The sequence below is a fragment of the Melanotaenia boesemani genome, chromosome 20 (genome assembly GCF_017639745.1).
Source record: "Melanotaenia boesemani isolate fMelBoe1 chromosome 20, fMelBoe1.pri, whole genome shotgun sequence".
NCBI classification, from domain to species: Eukaryota; Metazoa; Chordata; class Actinopteri; order Atheriniformes; family Melanotaeniidae; genus Melanotaenia; species Melanotaenia boesemani.
The window spans coordinates 22179168-22202130 of record NC_055701.1 but is presented as its reverse complement, the minus strand read 5'-3'; the positions used below and the strand labels follow the sequence as shown (position 1 = coordinate 22202130).

Below are 22963 nucleotides of genomic sequence, written 5' to 3'. Positions count from 1 at the left end.
CTCAAGCCTCAAGTTTTGTGATCATGACAAATGCTTCCTTAGGCACCTCAAGTCACTGCTTGGAAAGTAATTTCTCTTATTGCCAGACTCCAGTCAGTACTAAAAAAAAAAAAAAAGACAAAAATCTGACTCTTCCCAGTTCATGGAGTTTAATTTGAAACTTTTTAAGGCCTTTTATTATTACATACAATGTTATGTTATACCTATTTTATGATCATAAAAGCAGAAATCAAATCAGAAAAATGTGATCTAGTCTTCCATCAAAGCTGCAGGCTGTATAAAACCTTCCAGTCATGTACATTTGACAGGAGAGTTTATGGATGCGTCTCCGGCAGCATGTGTGACATCTTTAACAAACTCTAAACATTTACCCAATAAAGGACAAGTAAAACATATTTAGGCATTAAAATTCTTTAAATTATCTGTGAAGACTTGTCAAGTGTTGTAGATCACACAAGCTTAAGTCTATGTAAAAATAGCACAACACACTTGAAGCATCAAAAACACCAGACTATTGAGAAATAATGGCACCTATGACTGATGTTAACACAATAATCAAATCAGTAAGTTGTTTTTTTTAACTAATACATCAGTGATGAAGTAGCATTTTGTTGTTAAAGCCATTCAATGTTAAGCTCCTTTTAACTATTTGATAAGCACTCTGGGAGTTTAGGTCTGAGGTTAATAACTTATAGGGGCACAGCTCTCTTCTGTGAGTCACAACAGTAAATTTGAGGTTGTCTGGGGTTTTTTTTTTTTTTTTTTTTTTTTGCGCATTATAAAGTCATATAAGGTGTCAAGAGAAAAAATGGTTTTGTGGTTTTGTAGCAGGTAGAATGTGATGGCGGATCAGCTTACATGGAGTGGACATTATTTAATGGCAAGGCAAGACCTTTGTTCTTTCTGATAACTCAGATAAAGAAAGTCTCTTCCTGGTCTCATCAGGGCACTTCTGATGAAGTGTAGAAAACCCTTTTCAGAGTTTTAGCACCCATCTGGAATATTAGTTAAACAAAGTCATTGTTGTAAGATCTGCAGAGATCCAGGGATGGTCTTGTCTGTGTCACAGTGGAAGATAAAACCTGTGGGTGGTTGCGAGTTAACTTATCAGTTTGAGGAACACAAAAGGTGAAGAAAGGAGGTTCCAGGCCTTCAGCTTCAGACTTACATCTGAAACAGACAAACATTAGTGTGGTTCACATGAGAGTTCATCATCCTAATGACAGATTTGTGGGTTTGCTGGAGGTCTGATCAGAACTCTCTAAATACCAAATCATAAGCAAGATCCAACTTTTACTCCTGTCTGAAAAGAGTTGACATGTTTTACTCTGTTGGACATCATCTCAAGTCATAAATTCCTGTGGCTAAAGTATCCAACTCTTGCCCTCTTCTAATTGGGAGGAAGTTTTCTATCTCTGTTCCTTTTTGAGGGCCAGAATACACTAAATGGTAAATGGACTTGTACTTATATAGCGCTTTTCCAGTCAGTTTGACCACTCAAAGCACCCCGATAGGCACATCGGGAGGCAACGTGGGGTTAAGTGTCTTACCCAAGGACACTTCGGCACGTAGTCAGTGGAAGCCTGGAATTGATCCGCCTACCTTCCAGTCAAAAGACAATTGCTCTTCCTCCTGAGCTACAGCCACAACACTAAAAACTGTAAAGCCAATACAGCTATTTGACAATGTGTCATTAAGTGGATTTTTAACCAGCATGAGTTTGGGTGTTATGTTTATTGTTTTTCTTATATTGTTCAGATACAAATCAGTAACTAGAGCCATCAAAAATAAGTGGTAGTTAGCGACAAATATCTTCGTGAAGTTTGAGAAAATGCACATTACCAAGAAACAAGGTATTCTAGGTAAGGTCAAGCTAATTTATTTGTATAGCACAATTCATACACAAAGCAAACGTGCTTTACAAAGGCAAAAGATACAATAAACTAGATTTAGAATTTAAGATTAATTAACAAAACACAGAAAATGACTAAACAGAATCTATAAAAGTGTATTTTTAGGAGGAGCAATAAAAAACTGAAAAAAACAAGGGTTAAAGTAAAGGTTGTGTTACCCCTTGACTGTAAGTTACAATAGTCATGTGGTGACAAAGTAGTGTAGAGTTGTGTCATCAGTATAAGTGTAGTAACTGTCGTAATACTCAATAATCTGAGCCAGGGGAAGCATGTAGACATCGATCAATAATGGTCCAAGAATGGAGCCTTGAGGAACCCACATGTGATCTTTTTTTCTCTAATTCATCATTACTAAATGAAACTAAGTAGTCCTGATCTGTTAGGTAAGATTTTAACCTATTTAGCGCAGTACTATGAAGATCCACCCACTTTCCCAGTCTGTCAAGCAGTATGTTAAGATCAACTACTGAACGTAAGAAATGTATGTCTCATCAGTTGTATCAAGAGTTGCATTAAAATGAAGAAAAATAATTCTGTAGTGGTTCTATATATTGATAATACTGTAAAACACAAACATATTAAACAGAATAACTACAAGAGAAATGGTTGAACTTTAAGGCTTTCAAAAACTCAGTCCAAGAGAGCCAACATTTTAGAGACAAATGAAAAGAAACATTTCAGCCTCTGATGCTTTCATTCACTTTGTTGCTACAGCACATTCACAGAATGAGGAAATTCAATTATAATCATAACAGCTTCAGAGAACAAGCTGTTATGTTGGAGAGTCAAGTTTCACTGGAATCAGCTCAGTTCTATGTCTGCTCTCGAATTGCATCTATCCAGTCCATCTTCTCCTGGTGAGATGGAGCCTGAATGAAGTAACGAGTGTCTGACTGGGTGATGATTTTAAACAAGTTGCCTTGAATGTTGCCTTTCACACCTGTAGAAGAGAAGAAAGTTATGTCAATAGAATATAAAATTAATAAAGGGCATTGTAAACCTGCGTTGTAATAACAGCCCCATTCTCTATTTATAATAAATTTAATTTAAAAATACATAGAAACGAAAAGCTGAAACATTATGGTATCCTGCATTATTACAGTCAAATACAGTAGGTTTAAAAGTCTAACATGAAGAAGTTTTCTAGAAGTCACTGAAGTTTATGTTTCTCACCTGAGGGAACTCCATTGTCATCCAATGACGATACCAAACAACTTCGCAGTGAGAAGCCACCAACAGGGTTTATGTCATCCTGATGCAAGACCAAAACAGACAGAGTCAAATATGTGGAGGCATTGCAAGTAATTACGAGCTAATTGTGAGTAATGACAACCTCAGAGTCACAATGTGAGCTAATAGGAAAAAAATGTTTTGTTTGGGCTTTGACTCAGTCAGTTTGTGATGTGTTTTCATGTTTACCATGTGCTCACCTTTGTTGGGTCATAATAGTGAAGAAAAGCAGGCTCTGAACGCAACACGAACAGTCGCACCTTCCAGTTTTTCCGTCTGTGTCCCTGTTTAAAGATTAGCCAAGAGTTAAGCCATGAGAAACTGAAAAGTCCTCAAAGACTTAAATGCAGCACTCACAGTTGTAAAGAACAACTTTATCAGAGATTTATTGGTTGTGAGAATCCTCTCTCTGCAGTTGATGTTTTAGCAGTCAAATTAGTTTTCACAAATATCTTTTTTTAATCATGTTTTGTTAAAGTTTTTGTCAATCACCTTTCATGTAAACTCTAATAATATATTTTACACATACAAATGTTAATAAGCTGATCAGTCTACTCTATATGTGGTTATAACTTATGTCCTTTTAGAATGGAAGCCAAATGAGTGTCTCATCTAAATTACTTTTCAGGATTTTAACACAGACCTGATTCAATGTTTACCTGTTTGAGCAGATATCCTCTTTTTACAACTTTCCCACTCAGTTCCACTGCAGACAGAGACCTCTCTGCTTTCACACTGCCTCTCTTCTTTAAACTTTCAGGCTGAGAGTGAGAGCAAATAGCTTGTAAATTAATCAAATAAGCTGATAAATACATGAGCACATTCACTTTGTGCATAGTGTTTACAGTATCTATTCCAAAAGGTGCAACATGTATTAACATGTCAAACTGAATGCAACATACAAAGCTGTACAGTGCAGTGGAGTCATCCATGAACTGCTCGCTTAGGGCAGCAGTGCGAAGGGCTTCGACACTCTTCATGCCAACTGTACGCAGGAAGCCTTCCTCCAGCAGAGCAGAGGCCAACGTCACCGCCTCCACACGGGTCAGAGCCAGCTGCATGAACACCAGCCAGTCCACCACTGCAGAACCTACAGGGACATCATATATGTTAAGATAACAGACACAGAGGTAGATTACAGAGCCCACAAGGGGGCTGATCCAGAAGCCCCTGGCATTATAAGTGAAAAAAGATATTTCAGTGTCTATATCAATGCAGATGAGATTTAATTGGCATCATAAGATCAAAAATAACTTCTCAAGGTGGCACAGAATGACCAGAAAAAATTAGAAAATGAACACAATTGTACAAAACCGTGACATACAAGCACAAAAGCAAAGAAACCAAAACACAGCCACAAGAAACAGAAATGTCCAAAATAAGACAAATAAAACATAAATCATAATTACAATTAGAAAGACACAAAAAGAGAAGAAAGTAACTATAGCAAAAATACAAAACTGGAAACAAAAGAATAAAGTTGATGACTTTATGATCTAATCTGTCGATTTACTTGCTGCATTATAAAATCATTAGATTAACAACATCAGTACAGGAAGTTTCAACCACACAAAAATAGCTAAAATACAATTTTGTGTCTTTATTTGTTAGATATGAATTATTTTAAAATGTGTAATAGCAAATAGCATGCGATAGCAAGTCAGGCATTTGCTTCAATGTGGAATAAAGGAGACGTTTCACCTGAGAAGCAGTTGCTGTAGGTGCTGCCCTGCTCCATGTGGTTGCTCAACTTGATGCCGCTGTGGACGTCATACATGGAGTCCATAACTTTGCTGCAAGAGAGAGCGAAGAAAAATATGTGAGAAAGCCTCAAACAAACAGTCTGAGACAGTGAAAACAGGTCTTTGGGTGAAAAAGAAAAAAAGGGGATTACCTCAGGTTGATGTGGTGCAACTGAGATTTAGCAGGATCTTTCTGGTGTGTCATCGCACCATCAGTCACCTGCAGCTTGTTGATAGCAGCCGTGATATCAGCAGCCCACTCATCTCTCTCTTCCCTGGAGCAAGCTTCCAAAAAATGATCCACCCCATGCTGAGTCTGGAGCTTGAACACCAACTATTGAAAAGCACGGGAAAGAGATTGATGTTGACAAACTGCTCCTCAAAGTGAGGCAGATAACAGAGATCAGGCTAGAATAAAACAGAAACCTGAGGAAATAAATGTTGTTGTCAAGTGAGGTGTGGAAGATCAACTTTTACACATTTTTACTACCTTCTACTGATAAAAAAAAACACGAAGGAAAACGCTGACCTGAAAGTGCTGCTTCCATATAAGGAAATTCAAATCTGCGTCTTCATGTATGTCTAATAAAATATTTGTGTTTGCCTTATAGACACATTTATTATGGCCTTTTCATTTCAGTAAATAGCCATTTTCTTTTATAAATGAAAACATACCCAAAATGCTGTTGTTTCAAGATGTTTTAGGATGAACTCTATAAAAAACCTTTTTAACTTACTGGACGATTTTCATGCTCTAGAAAAGGAGAAGTTATTGTGCAGTCCTTCAGCAGGATTTTCCCTCGCTGACATGAGTCCCTTTTCCCTCCTTCGTATTTGTAGTACAGCAACTGGTCTGGTGTTAGCACAAACCAGCGTGCCTTCCAGTTGTGAACAACATGACCCTGTGAAAATTATTTTTAAAATCATCTAAATGCTGTATTCTCTGTTAAAGAAATGTAATATGTAATTCAGGGATCAAGTATTTGTTTTAAAAAATCATCTTACCCTCTTCACCAGGAACCCCTCTCTAAGAATAGTGCTCCTCTTATCTGTCTCCATTTTCTCCAGCGAGAGCTTTAAAAGTGAGATTTACCTGTTCTTGCCTGCTCCGCTATTTAATGTGAAAGATGCATGCGTCACGTCGCTCACACCCACACCTTAACCCTGCCTTCCGACCCTGCACTGTGATGATCAGTTCCTGTTCATTATCACAGGAGGGCGCACCAACTCCTTCAGGAACTCAACATGGGAGAATATTTTGAGGTTGTCATGCGTCCACTCAACAGCAACATTGTCTTTCATCAGTTTTAGTACGTGAACAATTCAGATCCTGGAAATTAAACCATAGAAAAAAGCCTCGTCACAGTGAATTTATCCAATACTGGTGACAGAGGAGCAGCTGGTGGTCCAGTTCTGTCTGTTTCTCCTTGCAGCAGCTGTACCCAATGGGAAGACAGTCCAAGTTTCCTTCAAACACTTATCACTGTGCACAAATACCAAGTTAATGAGACTACTAGGAGCAAACATTGTGACCAAGACCCCTGCTTTGACAGCAATCTGTGGCCCCACTGATCATTGTTCTCTTTATTGGTTCTTGGTTTTCACAGCCAGAAAAAGGAGGGTCCAGTTCTCACTTTCAATGTGACCACTGAAAACATCTTCTGTATCATCTCAACTGATCTCACTTTCTGCTTGAAAATAAATCCTAAGTACTGTATATGTCTGTATCAAACCAAATGTGCCATGAATTCAATAATCTTATAAAAGAGAGCAACAGCTAATCAAGTATCTAAATGTCGTCTTCAAAACGTTGGATCATTGCCCAAACTTATAGCAGGAAAAAAAATGCAGCATTTATCAAATGGAATTTTATATTATGCAGGGCTGTATGGGTGAATGAGAAATACTCCAAAGAGTTATTTTATATATATATAAAACTTTTAGGTTAAAATGCATTAAAAGCTGGACTATTTAACCATGCAAAATAAACAGAACTCTGAAAAGCACACCGTTAGACTGCCTCTGCATTCTCACTGAACGTCCAGTAGAAGTGCACAAGTCTGTGGAAGAATGGGGATCTTTGTCTTTATGAAGATAATTGGCTGCACCATTGAGGGTGTCTGAACGGTAAATGGACGGTGCGTCCCAGATTTCCTCGACACTCGGAATTTCGAGGAATTTTTGCCGGAAATGATTAAGTGATTTCGTTTTTCCGAGCAGCGAAACACACCCGAGGTTCCAGAGTTAAAGATGGCTGCGCTCAGTACCACTTGTAGTCCATTGTTGTCTTTATTAAATACGTTATAATAGTGTCCATTACGTTTCCAGTGTAAACAGCACGTGAGTTCTCGTTATCGATACGTTGTTAAGGTGGATTTGTTCGTGTAGTGTATTAATCATGATCAACAAAATCAGCTGGTGTTCTCATGGTGCACATTTTTACAGTGGGTTTGAGCACTTCTACTTTTTATATGGCATTTGTAGATACAAATTGGCTGTTTTGGAGTTTTTTCCGAGTTTGTGCAGCTGGGACGCCGCTTCCTGGTAATGACGTCACATGCTCGGCAGCTCGGAATTCCGAGACAGCTGGTAGCACTAGTCATGTTGACCCTTCACACTACATGTCACATTCAGCCAGTCATTCATCCAGTAGTTCTATTTTTCATACTAAGTGCTTTTTACTATCACTCGTATTCATATCCCAATAGACGCATCAGGAGGCAACGTCTTGTCCAAGGGCATGTCGACAATGGAAGCCGGCTTTCTGATTCCCTCCTTCCCTCCATATGTGCAGGGTGATCGCCACTCTTCCTGCCAGCAAACACGGTTATAAAACACCAATACAAACAAAAATGGATATATTATAAACCAGCTGAAGCCTACAGCAGAAAACAAAACAAATACTGAGATTTTAACAAAAATAACAAGTATTTTCTAAAATTTGTCCTCTAAAATACTGTTCTTGTTTTTGTTTTTTGTTGTTTTTTTTTACTGCTTTGTGGCATTTCCCCCTCAGAAAATTAAATAATCACTCCATTTACTCATTGATCAAACTCATTGATCAATTCTGATTATATCTTGATTCGATTTCAGATTTGATAGATTACAATCAGAACGAAAAGGGTCTTGCACCCAATTCTCATGTCAACTCAACCGTCCACTTTAACAGCACAACAGCCCACAAGACACCCTATCATCAATAACAAGTGTAGATAACTGCAAAATACAAGATAAACAAACATCATTAACAACAACTACAAAATAGACATGTTTGACAATGCAGGAAATTACAGAAACAGAATGTATCACAGCAAATGTATGGATGACATTTAGCTCTGGAGAATGGTAAAGTTTTCTCTAGCTTTAGACAAAGACCGAGATCAATGAAATCCAGGATGCTCACTTTTGCTGTTTTATATAACGAAGCATGAGCTGTTTATTTTTTTATTTTTTATTTAACCTTTATTTAACCAGGTAAAAAAAATGTTTGAGAACCAGTTCTCATTTACAAACATGACCTGGCCAAGAGGCCCCAGCAGGAATAAAAAATATACATACATACAAACATACAACTGTGCATACACAGGACCACAATGCAACAATACAATACAAATTAAAAAAAAGCGCAGAGCAAGTACAAATATATAAAAATGAAAGGGGGAAAGGGAGTAGAACACAGTATATAAGACAGATCTATGTGAAAGAAAAAGTAGTGGAGAAATGTTTGTAGCTAAGGGAGAGTCAGCATTGTCAGCAGGAACAAGTATCTACAATAATCTGTTGAAGTCTCTGTCTAAACAGAGAAACAGATATCAGAGATGGAAGTTTGAGAGTGTTCTGCAGTGTATTCCAGTCATTTGCAGTGGCAAAGTGGAAGGCGTTAAGGCCGAAAACAGTGGCGGTTTTGGGAATGATGAGCTTAATAAATTCGGTTGACCTGGTGTGATAAGTGCTGCGAGCGAGGTGGAGAAGAGATGAGAGATAGAAAGGTGTCTTGTGTAAGATTGACTTGTAAATAAAAAGAAACCAATGATGGAGTCGCCGAGTGTGAAGGGAGGGCCAGCCCACCAATTTATAGAGATCACAGTGGTGGGTGTGGAAAGGGGCGTTTGTGGCAAAGCGTATGGCTGAGTGGTAGAGAGTGTCTAATTTTTTAAGGGCTGCGCTTGATGCCATTTTATAAATGATGTCGCCATAGTCAAAAATTGGGAGTAAAGTCAATTTGACTAAAGTGCATTTGGTTGCATGAGTGAAAGAGGCTTTATTACGGAAAAGAAACGCTAATCTGGCTTTTATTTTGGCTTGGAGATTATCGATGTTGGTGACGAATGACAGAGATGAATCCAGCCAGATGCCCAGGTACTTATAGGAGTTGACATAATCCAAAGCCGTGCCGTCTAGGCAGGTGAGTATTGGTAGGGTGTCAGCGCCAGTTTTCCGACTAAAAAGGATGCACTTTGTTTTACTGGAGTTGAGGCGAAGGTGAAGGTTGTGGAAGGACTGCTCTACTGAAGTGAGGCTGAGTTGATGAACAGCTGCAGCAGCTTGTGGGGAGGGGCCGACTGAATACAGAATGGTGTCATCTGAGTACAGTTGGATCCGAGAGCTGCCAGCAGCTTTATCTATGTCATTGATGTAAATGGAGAAAAGGGTGGGGCCCAAAATAGACCCTTGAGGCACACCTTTGGAAATAATGAATGGTTCTGACATGGTATTTTCTGCTTTCACTAACTGGGCACGGTCAGAAAGGAAGCTGGAGTACCAGTCACAGCAGGAGATGGACAGACCAATACTGGAGAGCCTTTGTAGAAGGATCTTATGGTCAACTGAATCAAATGCCTTGGCAAGGTCAATAAAGGTGGCTAAGCAGACCTGCTTGGAGTCTAGTGCTGTGATGACATCATCCAGGACCTTCGCGGTGGCTGTTATACATCCATGGCCAGGCTGAAAGCCAGACTGCAGGTCAGATAGAATGTGGTTTGAGTCAAGGAAGCAGTTTAGTTGTTTAAACACTAGCTTCTCCAAGACCCTGGCTAAACACGGAAGTATGGAGATGGGTCGGTAGCAGTTTGGATCCGTGCCACAGCCACCTTTGAAGAGTGGAGAAACCATGGGTGATTTCCAACTAAACTTTAAACCAAAAATGATGACATTTGATGTTTGTTGGATTGTCACTGGTTTTAGAATCTATTCTTCATATCTCTCTGCATTGGGTTTACCTCCATTGGTGACAAGCCTTCTTTTTCCAGTGAGGAAGAGGTGACCCCCACACCATCACACTACCTCCACCAAAAGCAGATAGTCTATCAGTGCTGCAATCATCATTAAGTTGGCAGAGAGTATTTAGCAAGTTCTTCATGGGCACAACTTAAACACTCAATTCATCCCACAAATGCATTTCCTTACAAATTTGGCTTCATTAAAAAAAGGTAATAAACAGGTTTTCCAACTGTACAAGATTTATAGCCAGGAACCACTGTCAACAAAAAAAGTCCACTAAACACAAATTTCATTACTTTTTGGGCTATGTTTAAGGTGCTTTTGCATCATGTAGTATACTTGGTGATCGAAATTCTGCAACAAAACTAACTGTCCTCATTATGTGCTTGTGTGAAAGTTTTCTGGCAGGTCTGTCGAATAAATTTGATAAGATCAGAGATAAATAGCTTTTCTTGGAACTTTTTTTAAAAAATTTTACTCCAACAGTTTTTTCAGTGTTTTGCAAGCTGTCATATAAAATTAATATTGCCAAAAAAAAAGAAAGAAAAAAAAAAAAAAAAAAAAAAACACAGCACATAATGTCTCCTGTAAATTCCCTATTGAGTTTCCCAGGTGAATAAACCTGTATGCACAAGCCTGCATTTATGAGGAAGTAAGAATGAGCTGCAGACTTGAGTGGCAAGCAGCCAAAAGAATCTGTTAAGCACAAGAGAGGAAACAATGACAAAAAAAAAAGAAAAAAAAAAAAGAAAAAGAAAAACATCACATGCTTTGTTTGGCTCAGGCTTGTCAAAGTAAAACAGAGTGGGTGTTAAGTCACACACAAGATGTATCTAGTATTCCATCTGTGTAACATTAACCATAAATCAAACATTAATTCTGACAAATAAAGATGATGGTGTTTTGGCATGCCAGGATATGAAGGGCTCTGACGCAGGTCGGTCCACGTGGGGCACCCGGTTGTCCTGGTCACACACACTTAAAATGCAAACACTCGCCACACTCTGTTTTCTTGGTCCACAGACTTATTGTTTGCTGGGTGTGTGTTTGCGTGTCCACGTCTGCAGCTGGTTACACAGAACACGTCAGTCAATCTAATGGTTTATTAGACTGAAATGGGGACATGATTCCCATTTCGGAGAAAAAACTGGAGTGCTTTATTCCCACAAACTCACGTGTTAAAAATGTTCTATTACATGAAAAGCAAAGGGTTTGATCTTGAGGATATTTAGTTTCTGGATTTTTCTTCTTTCGGTAATTGAAATAAAACTCTACTTCCAGAGATGGGAAATTAGTTTTTCTACGAACAAAAAAGAAAAGTAATTTTCTGCAGAACTCTTCAGGTAGAGAGGATGAGATTGGCTGTGTACAGTAGTGACATTGAATTGCCTTGTAATAAATTGTGAAATGGGAAAAAGAAAAACAAGATTTTTCAAAACCAGGATAGGGGATGACCTGTTTCACAATTGCAGCCGAGTTGAAAAGCTCTAAGACTTTTCTCTTCATGCCACTTTCCTACATAATAAAAGGTGCATGGATCTTTATTTTTGTACTTAAATTTGAGCAGTTTCAAACATCTTTGGTTTAATTGTTTCATTCTTCTGAATTATTTGGATTACTTTCTGCTGGCAGTCTCCTCTGTCCCTTTTTTCTCCAATAAACACACTTGACATTTCCAAATGACAACTACTTTTTATTATGGCACAATTCTAAAATAAAAATATTAAATACAGAAAAAAATAAAGTGCTTTCTAAAAAAAATGTAAAGCCTAGCTTTGAGTTGTGTGCTGCTGTACTAGTTCACTAACATGATTTTCCATAATATTAAATTAGGGATCAGAAGGAAACCCTGTAGCACATTTTTAACATTGAGTAATTTTCTGTTTTTTCACCAAGAATAAAGACGTAACAAAGAGCTAACAAGCAGCATCTGTATAACCTTAATCTGGTATTGTCTACTCCTATATAGATTTAAAACCATATTAAAATATATCTTTGAGACCCACCTTTACACTCTGTATGACATCTTTCTACATTTTTTCAAAAATAATAAAGGTAAAATCTACAAATGTCCAGCTCTTTAAAAAGTTACACGTTTGTTGCTGGTAAGAAAAATGAGGAAAATCATCAGATATATCCTGTAAGGTGGATATTACTGACAAAGACTTAGTAATACAATACGTTTGACCTTGTGGTAATTTTTCCTGCTTGTAAACAGACAGGTATGTGGGGGTAAAAAAGTATTCATAACTCTTTCCAACAGGTCGAACTGTTGAGTCTTTCTCTACTTTAACTGTCATAACCACTAATATTTAACATGCCAACCGGGTCTTGTATAGCCTGAGATGTGTCTCTTGGGTTCTTTGGGATTTCTGAGCATTGCACTGAGGGGTGAACTTGCAGGGACATCCACTCCAGTAAAGATCTGCAACTGTCTTGAATATTTGTCACTTGTAAAGAATTTTCTAAGTAAATGGAAATGTTCTAATAACCCTCCCCAGCCTGATGGACAGCTTCTCTAAAATCATTGCTGATGCCTTTCCTCCTTAGCATGATCCAGACCAATAAACTGGCTAAGACATGGTAAGGCCTGAAAAGGGATATCCTTTCTTTTTCACATATATCCAACTGAAAAGTAAGACATATTTCCCCAAAAGCAGTTATTTACACAAGGCCTAACTTATAAAGTACATTATATAACTAAATGGCATGTGGTTAAACTGTTGGTTAAACAAATGCCCTACAGTTTTAAACATTTTTATTCAGTCTAGAGCACCTACACTTTGTTCAACACCCCTATTTACAATCAATTAATGAACACCTGAACTGTCTTCCCAGACATTCAGAGCACGTTCAGCACTTTACAGTCCGATCCTCAAGCGTGGACTCAGTCGGCATACACGACTTTGGCAAACCGACTGGAAAAGTAAGCAGGTACTGCTGGGCCTGCTGCACAAGAGCATGATGTTTGCAGTGTCTTCAAACACTGCAGAGACAGAGTTAGGATGGGCTTAGCTTGTGCCACGCTGTCACCACTTTCTCTGGGTGAGACATTGTGTCCTTCCACTGCTCCACAGCTTCTGGTAGAGGGCTGTCGAACCCCAGCTGAACCTGACATCAACCAAGAAAAGTAGGTTATTTATTAGTTCATCACATTATGCAGCCACTCCTTAGCGGTTATCTGTTATTTTCTTTTGATCATGCATACAATCAACAAACAGGTGAAGGGAATTATGCTGATTATCTTTTTGTAATGCAATATTCTGCAGGGGAATTTTAAGGTTACTTTGACCCTTACTTTGTCATTCCAGACCAAATACACCCTCCTTCCACAGATCTAAATCTGATTAGGCATCTGCATGACAGCACCAGAACAAGTTCAAGCAAAAAAAGTTCTGCTTCAATGCCCGCAACATGGCATCTGGCAATATAGAAATAATATAAGAAACAAATAGCAACAAAAGGACAATGTTAATAATATGGACTCACCTGTCCAAGACACTGTTTCCGTCTGACTGAGCTGCGACTGTAGAGCTTGACCGACAGCCAGCAGGCGTGCTCTAAGGAGGCCAGCATGAAGTGGAAAGTCTCCGCCCACTGACACCGACCCCTTGACGGCTTCAGCGCACGTGTCTTCTTCTTTATCACCTCCTGTTCCAACTGGTGCATCTCCGCTTTGATGAAAAACGCTTCAGAGGAGGAGTGGAGGTGAAATGAACAACACTGATTTGAAACTTGAGCTGACCAGCTACTTATCTTAGTATTTAAACATTTACAGTACAAACATGCTTACATTGGGAGAGAGGTGAGCAGGATGGAGGGAGGTTTTGGGCGGCATGAATCTGGACCTGGATGCGTCCATTTACTGGCTGAAAGCAGGTGCTGAGATGCAGCTCAGAGTGGCAAACCTGTAAGACGATATCCAATTATCTCTACAAAATTAGGCATTTTATGATCAATCATAATTAAGATGTTGATTTATTTCACTGCCATCAAGTGAAAATATTTCATAATCTGGCTGGACCTAGCAGCTTTAGTCTTACGGATATTTCACCTTAAATCATATTTTTTTTTCCCCCATTTTAAAACAGTGTCAAATGTCAGAGCCAGAAAAGCGACAAACAGCATTAATTGCTCAAGTTTTATCAAGGAAACAGATGTTAGTAGATCTTTAATGTTCCTCTGTACCTGCTGTATTTGGGGACCACTCTTTTATTGGTGGAATCACCTATTTTTGCTTCATTATCATTTTGTCCCATTAGTTTTAACTTCTAAGAAGTTTTATTGAAATACAACCGCTCTTTTGTAATTTCTTGGTCCACGTTTTGTTGGATCAGGAGTCAGGTTGATGCAATAATTTTAAAGTGAATGCTAATAATTCATGGTCCACATAGGATGGATGTAATTACTGTCTTTTCCCTTTTAATACTACCATGAGACTAACATTAGTGGTTTCAAGTAAAACATCTCAAATGCTACTGAATGAGTCACCATAAAATCAAAAAGAGATAACACTCATCATGATTAGTAATTGCCAAATACCTATAATACCACTAACTAATGTGTCCTCAGCCTCAGCAATTCTGTCATTTCTCTTAATCTTAAAAAGCAAAAGTAAGATTATCATAATTGACACTCTTAATTGTTGCCACACATAACTGCTATCACTGCTGTAATATCATTTTCCCCTCCTGCTATCCTGTTTGTTTTGTTTTCTGTCTTTTTTCAAAACTCCCTCAGATTAAGCCGTCTCGACACTTAAAAGCTTTCACTGATTGACATTGATTTGGACAATTTGGGTCTTTTGTGTCCAGCAGATGGGTACTCACTGACTGAATCAAATTGTCCCTCTGAGAACCTGATGATGAGTCACTGTCTGATCTCCTAAGTACAGAAACAGTTCAGATTTTACAGTTACTGGCCAGACATACATCCATTTATCAGTAAAACCACTCTCTGCTAGTTAAATGGTTTGAGGTTTGACCTACTTTCCAGCTCTTTCACTTACAGATTCTGCTCTCAGGTTGTATCTCTCAAATAAAGTCTGTATCTTTATTTCCCTAAAAATAATTACATATTCTGTTTTGTCTGTGATTGTGCAACAAACGGCCTCTTTGGGCCAAGAGTACGGTACATGCCAGTGGCTTAGAATACAGCATGAGGACAGTTTTATGAGGCACTGCCACCTTGTCCTTATTGCTGTGCTAATGCAAAAAGGTGATAAAAGACAGGAGCACACATAGGAAATCATGAACAAAAAGTAGTAAAACCCTGGGACATTTCAAGACTATTATTACACTTGGAAAACAAAAAACATTGGCAACTGATTGCGTAAGCAAGGATTATTAGGTACACTTGTCAAGGACCATTATGTAACATCAAGTGGAACAGAAATTACTTCAATCGACACAGACTGTGTGAGCTAGTTAGCATCAGTTATTTACCCATTGGCATTTAAAAATAGGTTAGAAATATATTTGAAAAGTGAAACATATATTACTTTTTGTGTATTTTTGTATAACTGAACTACAAAAAGGGCAATGCTTATGGTGAAGGAAAACAGCACAGCATGCTAAAGTAGCCTACAGCCACAGCAGCTAGCATAACTGTTTTTGTAGCCTAAAATATCCTGTATTTGTGACAGTGGGATAGCACAAAAGTTTTTTTTATTTGAACCCAACTAGGAAGTCAAGAAAGGGTTTTAGTATAGTGTTGTCATGTTATTGACTGAACAAAACCCTGAACTGAGAAAATGGCTGTTTTGTCTGCATGTAAATTCAAGTCCCATAATTGCAAGATCCATTTGAAGAAGACTTTGTGAAGTATTAAAGGTAATAAATGAAATGAATGTTTGCACCAATGTGGAAATGCTCATACAAGTCTTGGGTCATACTTAAATAGTATAAAAAAACGACATAGGGATTTGGTTGTTATGATTTGAGGTCTAGTTGATGAGATTTTTGCAAAATAATCAACACTCCATCTAAATATCTTTGAAAATGACCACCTTAAAGTATATCAAACACATATGGGAATCAGGAGAAAGGTTGATGGCCTTTTGCAACTTCTCAAATCAAACTACCCCCTTACCTCTAGGTTTTTCTATAAATTTTCTAAAAATGTGCTACCATTCAATACACCAGCAGCAGACAATGCAATGGGAGCAAAACTGGACCCAAAACAACATACTTGATACAAAGCAAACTCTTACAGAGGATTTAGATGGAGGGTTGAGTTCCAACCAGTGCTCTGATTCCTGAGGACCAAGCTGCCTCAGGGAAAGGACACTTTCTGCCACTGTACGTTTCTTGGGGTTGTGTGACTGCAGGCGCAGCACCAAGGCACTGCAGCGCAACTGCTGGAGACGCAGAGCAAATACGAAGGTCTCCATGAAGGATATGTCCTAAAAGCAGAGGAAGAATTGAGTAGAAATTGTAAGTGCATCTAATAAAAATATATATGCAAAGATATTTTCCTATGAAAAATATTAGCTTCATGTTGTCTGTGTGCTAAGGTTAAACCCATAATCCCATTTTTTTTTCTTTTGATAATAAAGTGTATTCTAAAACACATCAATTCAAAAGATACACAACAGAGATTTTCATCTCAGCCTTGATTTAACATGTGGAGGTTCGTTTTAGTGCATCAAGATGTATCAAGTTACACCTGCACACATACCTGACAGTATTCTTTGACTGTGCTCTTGAACTGTATGGGTTTCGGAGTGGTGATGATTGCCTTGACACCAATTAGTTGTTCTGCACCATCTGGATGAAGGTTGAGATCTGAGCACTGGTCACAAAAAAAGAGTCAAATATTTATGCTCTTCAGGAAAATAACTCTCAGAGTTTTGCTCTAAGAAATATTATATTTGTGAAACCCTATCTAAATGTCCCAGTGCATAACCCATGTACTGCACTGATATGACTTTCTACTCTCATAATCACAAGTGGAACAGAGGTGCTGCCTTTTAAGTTTTAGTCCCTGCTCGTCAGGGAATTTTTGCACACTTCTGCATTAAACCTCTAAAGTTGTAAGCATACATATTTAATACACAATTGAGATTTTGCCCTTTAACTGCACACTCACTTCCTCTGTTTAACATCAATCAGGACAGCTTCACTCCTTAAAAAAAACAACCTTTTCCTTCTGAGTGTCAGAGTCAAAGTTAATAGAGCATTGAGGAGAGCTAACAGAGACCTCTTTTCTGGACACACAGGGGGTCCTTTGAGAAATGCTGCAGGATGGTACAATAGAGCGTTTGTCCTGTGGCCCCCACCTCCATACTGTATGTAACCTTACCTGAACCAGGGTTATCCACACCTGCTCCAGGGCCTCCTGATAGTTCATCCGGACACACACTTTCCCCAGCTCATGCTCATCCCCAGACAAGGTTATAGATTCTGAGAATGAGACAGAGAAATGTAATGTTTTTATATCAATACACTGTAAGCAGGTACAGAAGCATGATGTTAATAGATGTTTAAAGAATATAAGAAAGAAAACTTAAGATGCGTTTACACCAAATCTTATCTCTGATCTGGAATTCAGTTTCTCAGTTCCCTTTATGTGATTATGTAACTCAACCTTTTCATCAGGTGGATATCTTTCTTAAAGAAAATCTCCATCTACTATGGTGAAGATGACAAATAAAGACCTGTTTAGAATAGCTAGACTCAAACAAGCGTATCTAACTGGGTATATCATGACAGCTTTAGCACATACATTGGCCTGGGAACAAAACCATGCTGAAACCTCATGTTTCGTTTACTTCTACAGAATGTGCCCAGGCCTTCTTGTGTTCAAACAAATTCCCAAACAGCCCTGTCTGGCTCATCCAGTCACAATGTTCATCTAATATGGTCTGAATTTGATACAGTAAGACTACAGAGGAGTGCTGTTGCAGAACAGGTCTTTCATCTGAATAATTATGGACCAGGGGCATTTTGCGTGACAACAGCTGAGAACATCCCCAGTTTAAACATGACCTAAGACTAATTTGAGTTTGTGCATTTATCTGACAATGCAGACTCTAATTAACATTCTTTTATAACATTTAATTTTTGCAATGAACTTATCCTTTCGAAGGGGTGGCAGCTAAAGGGGGTCTTTCTTTGGACAGATAACAAAAAGAGGGTTTGATCTGAAGCATAGTTACCCAGACTGCTTTCTATGGAGCCTATCGCAGAGGACGTACTGCTGAAGGTGCTTGACGTGGAGTCAAAGCGCTGCAGGGGACAACAAACACAGTCAGGACATCAAGAAGCTCAACCCTTTACCATGTTACATAATGTTAAATTAAACAGGAAAAATATACCTTAAATATTGACACTTTTTTCTAGTTGATCTATTAGGAACTACACTGTGTTTACTAGATTATATCTGAACATAAAGTGTTCATTTACATTTTTAATGTCTACCAAAAATACAGAAAAAACAACAAAGGAAAAAATAAACACTTTAAACATCATATGTTAACATTTAAGATCTAACTGCAGCATACATTACATGTTGTGCTGGGATATAAAGACATAAGAAGGTGAAACATTTGTTAGTTCACAGCATGCAAGGAGTGCTCTGACGTTTATCACAGTGTATATTTTGAAAGATGTATTGTGATGTTTACAGAGGTTTTGCATGAGACTTTGGATTGGCTGCTTGTAACAAAGCTTTGTTCATGTAAAGTAAAGGTAACAGCACTCATTTTATTTGACAAAGAGTTACACCCCATCTAGTCTTCTGTTTTCTGTTTAATATTACTGATTAAATATTGCATCATGTTACCATTCACAAACTTGTTCAATCAGCGGGGGTGGAGCTTAATCAAATGTGGCAAATTCAGATTAGATTCAATGATAGCTTCTAAAATAGAAAAGTCAGTGCTGAAGGGAATTATGGCTGGGATCCAATCAAAATTTCAAAAGCAAATACATATTGACTGCTTTTGTTTATCTTTAATTAAAGATTTATGAACTGGGAGTTATGAAAACCAAGTTGTAAAGCTCACATTTTACAGTGACATGCAGATGTAATTCAAGCTCTACTGTTGGCTCCTCTCCATGCTGCGTCAACTCTGCTAGGCTTAAACCAAGTTAGAGAAAACCAAATGAGGCAAAGACTATCTTTATAATTTCCTTGTAATTTTTTGGATGTTTAATTTTCTTGTGGATTTTATTATACATGTGTAATCATGTATGCATTCTCTATTTTTTTTCAACATATTTCTAAATTTCGTATTTGTTTTTATTTGCCATATTTATTACAACATATTTAATTGAATTTGTCCCATTTTTATTTATATTTTATGAACAATTAGAATGATAAGCACAAATTATTCAGCTGCTGAGTAACAGTGGAAACTATCCAACTATATTTAGTTTTGGCTGGCACAACTTTTTAGACAACCAAATATAGTGTAACTACAGATTAGATAAAAACTGTCACCTGTTTTTGACTCTGAAGGTTGGACAGATCAAACATGGAGCTGCTTAGTCGCTGCTGACCGTCGGGCTTTAGAGTCCAACCTGAGGGACAACATCACGATGAACTCAGGTGCTTTCATTAAGTGCTAATAGCAAGATAATATGAATTTATTAGCCTGCAGGAATCTGTTTTGAGTTGAAGTACACAAAAACACATTTCCCTACAACTGTAAACAAATAAATTCACATTAGCTTTTGTTATGTAACATGTGACCAAAAAGAAATGTCATTCATGCAAAACTTTATAAGCTTTCATGACTTCATATGAAAGTCAGATTTAAAAAAAAACACAAAAAACAGGAAAATAATATAATGAAATATTTGTGCCTTTGACTAACTGAGCCAATATATTTTTTACTTCAACCATTTAGACTCCCAGTCTAAAAGGTGCAGACACCTGGGCTTAGAGGACTGGCGTTTCTGTTCCTCTGTGAGTCTCGGCGGGTCAAACCAGGTGAGATGTACGCTGACATGTAGCCCTGATGAAAGAATGACTCTGGGTTGTAGGCAAAAGAACCAGTGCCCAACAGGTCTGCCTTCCTCTCTGCATAAGTGGACCTTGCTGAACCTGCAAAGATGTTTCAAGATTTCTTTTCATTTGCATCCAGATTTATATAATTCACTTAATTAAGCTTGAGACGAATAGATACTAGAATGTTGACGTGCAGGAGTGGCGGCAAGGTGAACAGTCTGGTTTTACTTTCTATTGCTACTCTTTACACGTTTTCTATAACCTGGATAGATTTAACCTTCTCGAGTTTTCTAACAAAGTTTGGTCATTTCTGACCTTTCTTACTGAAGTTTAGAGGAAATGGTGGTCAGCGCACTTTAATCTGACCAAATCATTCTCCTCAGTCATTCAACCAAAGCATCTCACCTTTTCATTTAGAAACAGGATATCCTGGTACATTCCCTCTGTGCAATCAAGTCATGGTAACTTCTAAGCTGACTTTCACTTAGATTTGTGAGGCAGGTGGCAATTAGAGACTTCAATGCTGGCTTTAACTTAGGTTGGTGTTATCGCTTTAATCTTACCATGACCAAACGCTGTGTTGAGACAAAATTAAATGTTATACAACCCCCACGTATCTGTCTATGCCAATTCTGACTCTATGCACCATTTTTTTTGTAACTAATGTTTGTTACAGAGCAGTTTTCAGTCAAGCAGGCACTAGATACTATAACTCTCAAACAGTAGACATGCATTTGCATGTTCCAAGGTATATAAATTGATTTTATCTAGTCTATCTTTAATTAAAATTATTTAACTTTTCCTCATAATCTCCACTGCAGATCTTCACCTACAGTTTTATAAAGTCAAGATTAACCAGTCTGTATATTCTACATACACAATTGGATGAACAAATCCTGGCTACTCAGTACATCTCATATGTATGCAAACCTAGCAGAAGCTAGGTGAAGAGGATGGTAAAAGGTGATACATACTCTGTGGACCAGGCTGCAAATTGGGGAACTGGGGGCCTCTGGGTTGGACGAAGGACGCCTTGAAGGTAGGCAGGACAAATGGGACCTCTTTGCCGTCTGGTGGCAGCTTGGAGAGAAGGTAATCTTCTGTGAATTCCTTTCTCCTGTCATTTTGATTATCTCCTAAGGTGGTTTCCTGGTTAGGAGGTATCTTCATTGTAATCACTGTAAAGTAAAGAGGAAATCATTCAGACACCAAAACAATCTGTCAAAACTGATGAGCAGGACATTACCTTACCTTGGGTCTCCTGCTGCTTCTCATTCTTTCTCATGAAGTTCTTGCAGCAGTTTTTGAGGCACTCCATGTCTGCAACTGGAAATATCTAAAAGCTGAAAACAGAGCATGGAAGTAGCAGTTTACACAGTAAACACCTGGAATAAGCCATTCTGGGTTCCTAATCGGGAGATAAGTTTACACCAAACATCCAACCCAAGTTAAGTTATTTATCATTTGTAAATCTATTACAAGGCCAAGAGGTCCCATAATTTTAGTCTTTTGCATACACAGAAAGGTGTTGCATACACAGTTTGTGTTGCATACACAGTTTTGACTAAGTCCTCTAGAGTTATCAATACTTTGTAGGCTACAGAGGACCAGAAAGTTCTAGGTCAAATTCAATGGAATGTGTTCCACACAGCGCATTCATTTTAACCAATATGTCTTTTGTTACTAACATGCTTCACTTAAAGTGCCAACAATAATATTCAATTGACCCTAGAGTCAAAAGTTAAGATCCCATATTATATTTAGTGATACCACCAAGACTGGAAAATGGTTTTCTAAGTACTTACTCAAAGGCTGACATCACTCCAGACACTAAACTCTGACAGAAAACCCCAATGTTTGTTCCATCAAAATGGCACACTAATTTTACTTCATCCCCATAATGATAACTAGGCATTCTTCAATCATCTTATAATGCCAGTAGGTCTCAGAGAGGGTGTACTGCTCCATGAAAATACCAAAGTTTTGTCAAGGATGTTATTGTACCACATAAATAAACATTTTCCACTGCAATGCTTCAGAAAGTTTGGAAATTCCAAAATTTTCTATAGTATTTTTATTGTATATGATCCAATGATTTTGGTAGGTGCATCTTGCACTTGTTTTTTTTAACATTCCAAAAGTCTGAAGCTGTGACCTTTATTATTTCACAACACTGCATTACTCAAATTTTTTCCCATTTTATTTTCCTAATTTGAATCCAAAACACTATCTATGGGGCACTGAAAATGGCTGAAGATTTACTAAACTGGCTTCAGAACCCTAAAATAAATATCCGAAGTAGCTAATTTGGCTAAATTTGGTTCAGCATCCAGAAAATTTGATAATAGTCCATCTTATTTTCCTTTTATTTTTCCCATAATCTAAACTAGAATGAGAAAATGAATATATATATATATATATAAATACAGATATCAGTTTTTAGTACAACCAAAACATTAAAGTTCTTCAATGAACCGATTTAAGACTGGGATTTCAACACAAAGGCAAGAATATTCTCACACTCCAGCATGGAGGAAATCATTGGTGCAAACTTGTCATACACATATAGAAAATAATTAGCCATAAATTCAACTTGATCAGTCCTCTGAAATATTAACTCACCACTTTTCTTGGGGAAAAGGACCAACTTGTTTGAACATCCGCGTTGTGCAGCTTGCTCACGGGGCCGCCGGCAGAGAAATGCTGCAGATCTCAGGTTTATGGCTCTCTTCAGTCCCAGGTCTCCCTCCTCCCCCCCTCATCCCTCCTCCTCCTCCCTCATTCCTCGTTGGGAGTAGCTGATTCCCGGACTGACAGCTGATATTTGCATTTCCTTCCCCGAACAACAGCTCTTTCTGTTTTGAGTTCTTTACCACTCATCTGTTTTACTCGCTGTCAATTTCT

At 38.1% G+C, this 22963-nt stretch overlaps 2 protein-coding genes across 2 annotated transcripts; both read right to left on the bottom strand.

The window, feature by feature from the left end:
* Positions 1–1746: 1746 nt before the first annotated feature.
* Positions 1747–6161, bottom strand: plek2 (pleckstrin 2). The gene is made up of 9 exons (XM_041972149.1): positions 5891–6161; positions 5623–5787; positions 5038–5219; positions 4845–4936; positions 4046–4233; positions 3803–3904; positions 3344–3427; positions 3087–3165; positions 1747–2853 (listed from the first exon to the last, which is right to left on the bottom strand). The coding sequence occupies exons 1-9, from the start codon at positions 5942–5944 to the stop codon at positions 2726–2728; spliced, it is 1074 nt and encodes a 357-aa protein (XP_041828083.1). The 5' UTR covers positions 5945–6161; the 3' UTR covers positions 1747–2725.
* A 5621-nt stretch (positions 6162–11782) lies between these two features.
* LOC121630716 (tandem C2 domains nuclear protein) lies at positions 11783–22748 on the bottom strand. The gene is made up of 12 exons (XM_041971146.1): positions 22682–22748; positions 21311–21402; positions 21034–21237; positions 19985–20155; positions 19550–19629; positions 18264–18333; positions 17408–17508; positions 16784–16897; positions 16317–16508; positions 13899–14013; positions 13595–13794; positions 11783–13216 (listed from the first exon to the last, which is right to left on the bottom strand). The coding sequence occupies exons 2-12, from the start codon at positions 21375–21377 to the stop codon at positions 13106–13108; spliced, it is 1425 nt and encodes a 474-aa protein (XP_041827080.1). The 5' UTR covers positions 21378–21402; positions 22682–22748; the 3' UTR covers positions 11783–13105.
* Positions 22749–22963: the final 215 nt, after the last annotated feature.

Bases quoted from the DNA above. Each gene is read 5' to 3' on its own strand.
- plek2 (XM_041972149.1), bottom strand. From the start codon at position 5,944: ATGGAGACAGATAAGAGGAGCACTATTCTTAGAGAGGGGTTCCTGGTG. The intron at 4,937-5,037 runs GTAATCCCCTTT...TCTCTCTTGCAG, and splicing joins TTGCACCACATCAACCTGAG to CAAAGTTATGGACTCCATGT. The intron at 2,854-3,086 runs GTGAGAAACATA...TCTCTTCTACAG, and splicing joins TGACAATGGAGTTCCCTCAG to GTGTGAAAGGCAACATTCAA.
- LOC121630716 (XM_041971146.1), bottom strand. From the start codon at position 21,377: ATGGAGTGCCTCAAAAACTGCTGCAAGAACTTCATGAGAAAGAATGAG. The intron at 19,630-19,984 runs GTGTCTGCACCT...GTTGTCCCTCAG, and splicing joins CGCCAGTCCTCTAAGCCCAG to GTTGGACTCTAAAGCCCGAC. The intron at 14,014-16,316 runs GTAAGAGTTTGC...ATCGTCTTACAG, and splicing joins ACCCTCCATCTAAATCCTCT to GTTTGCCACTCTGAGCTGCA.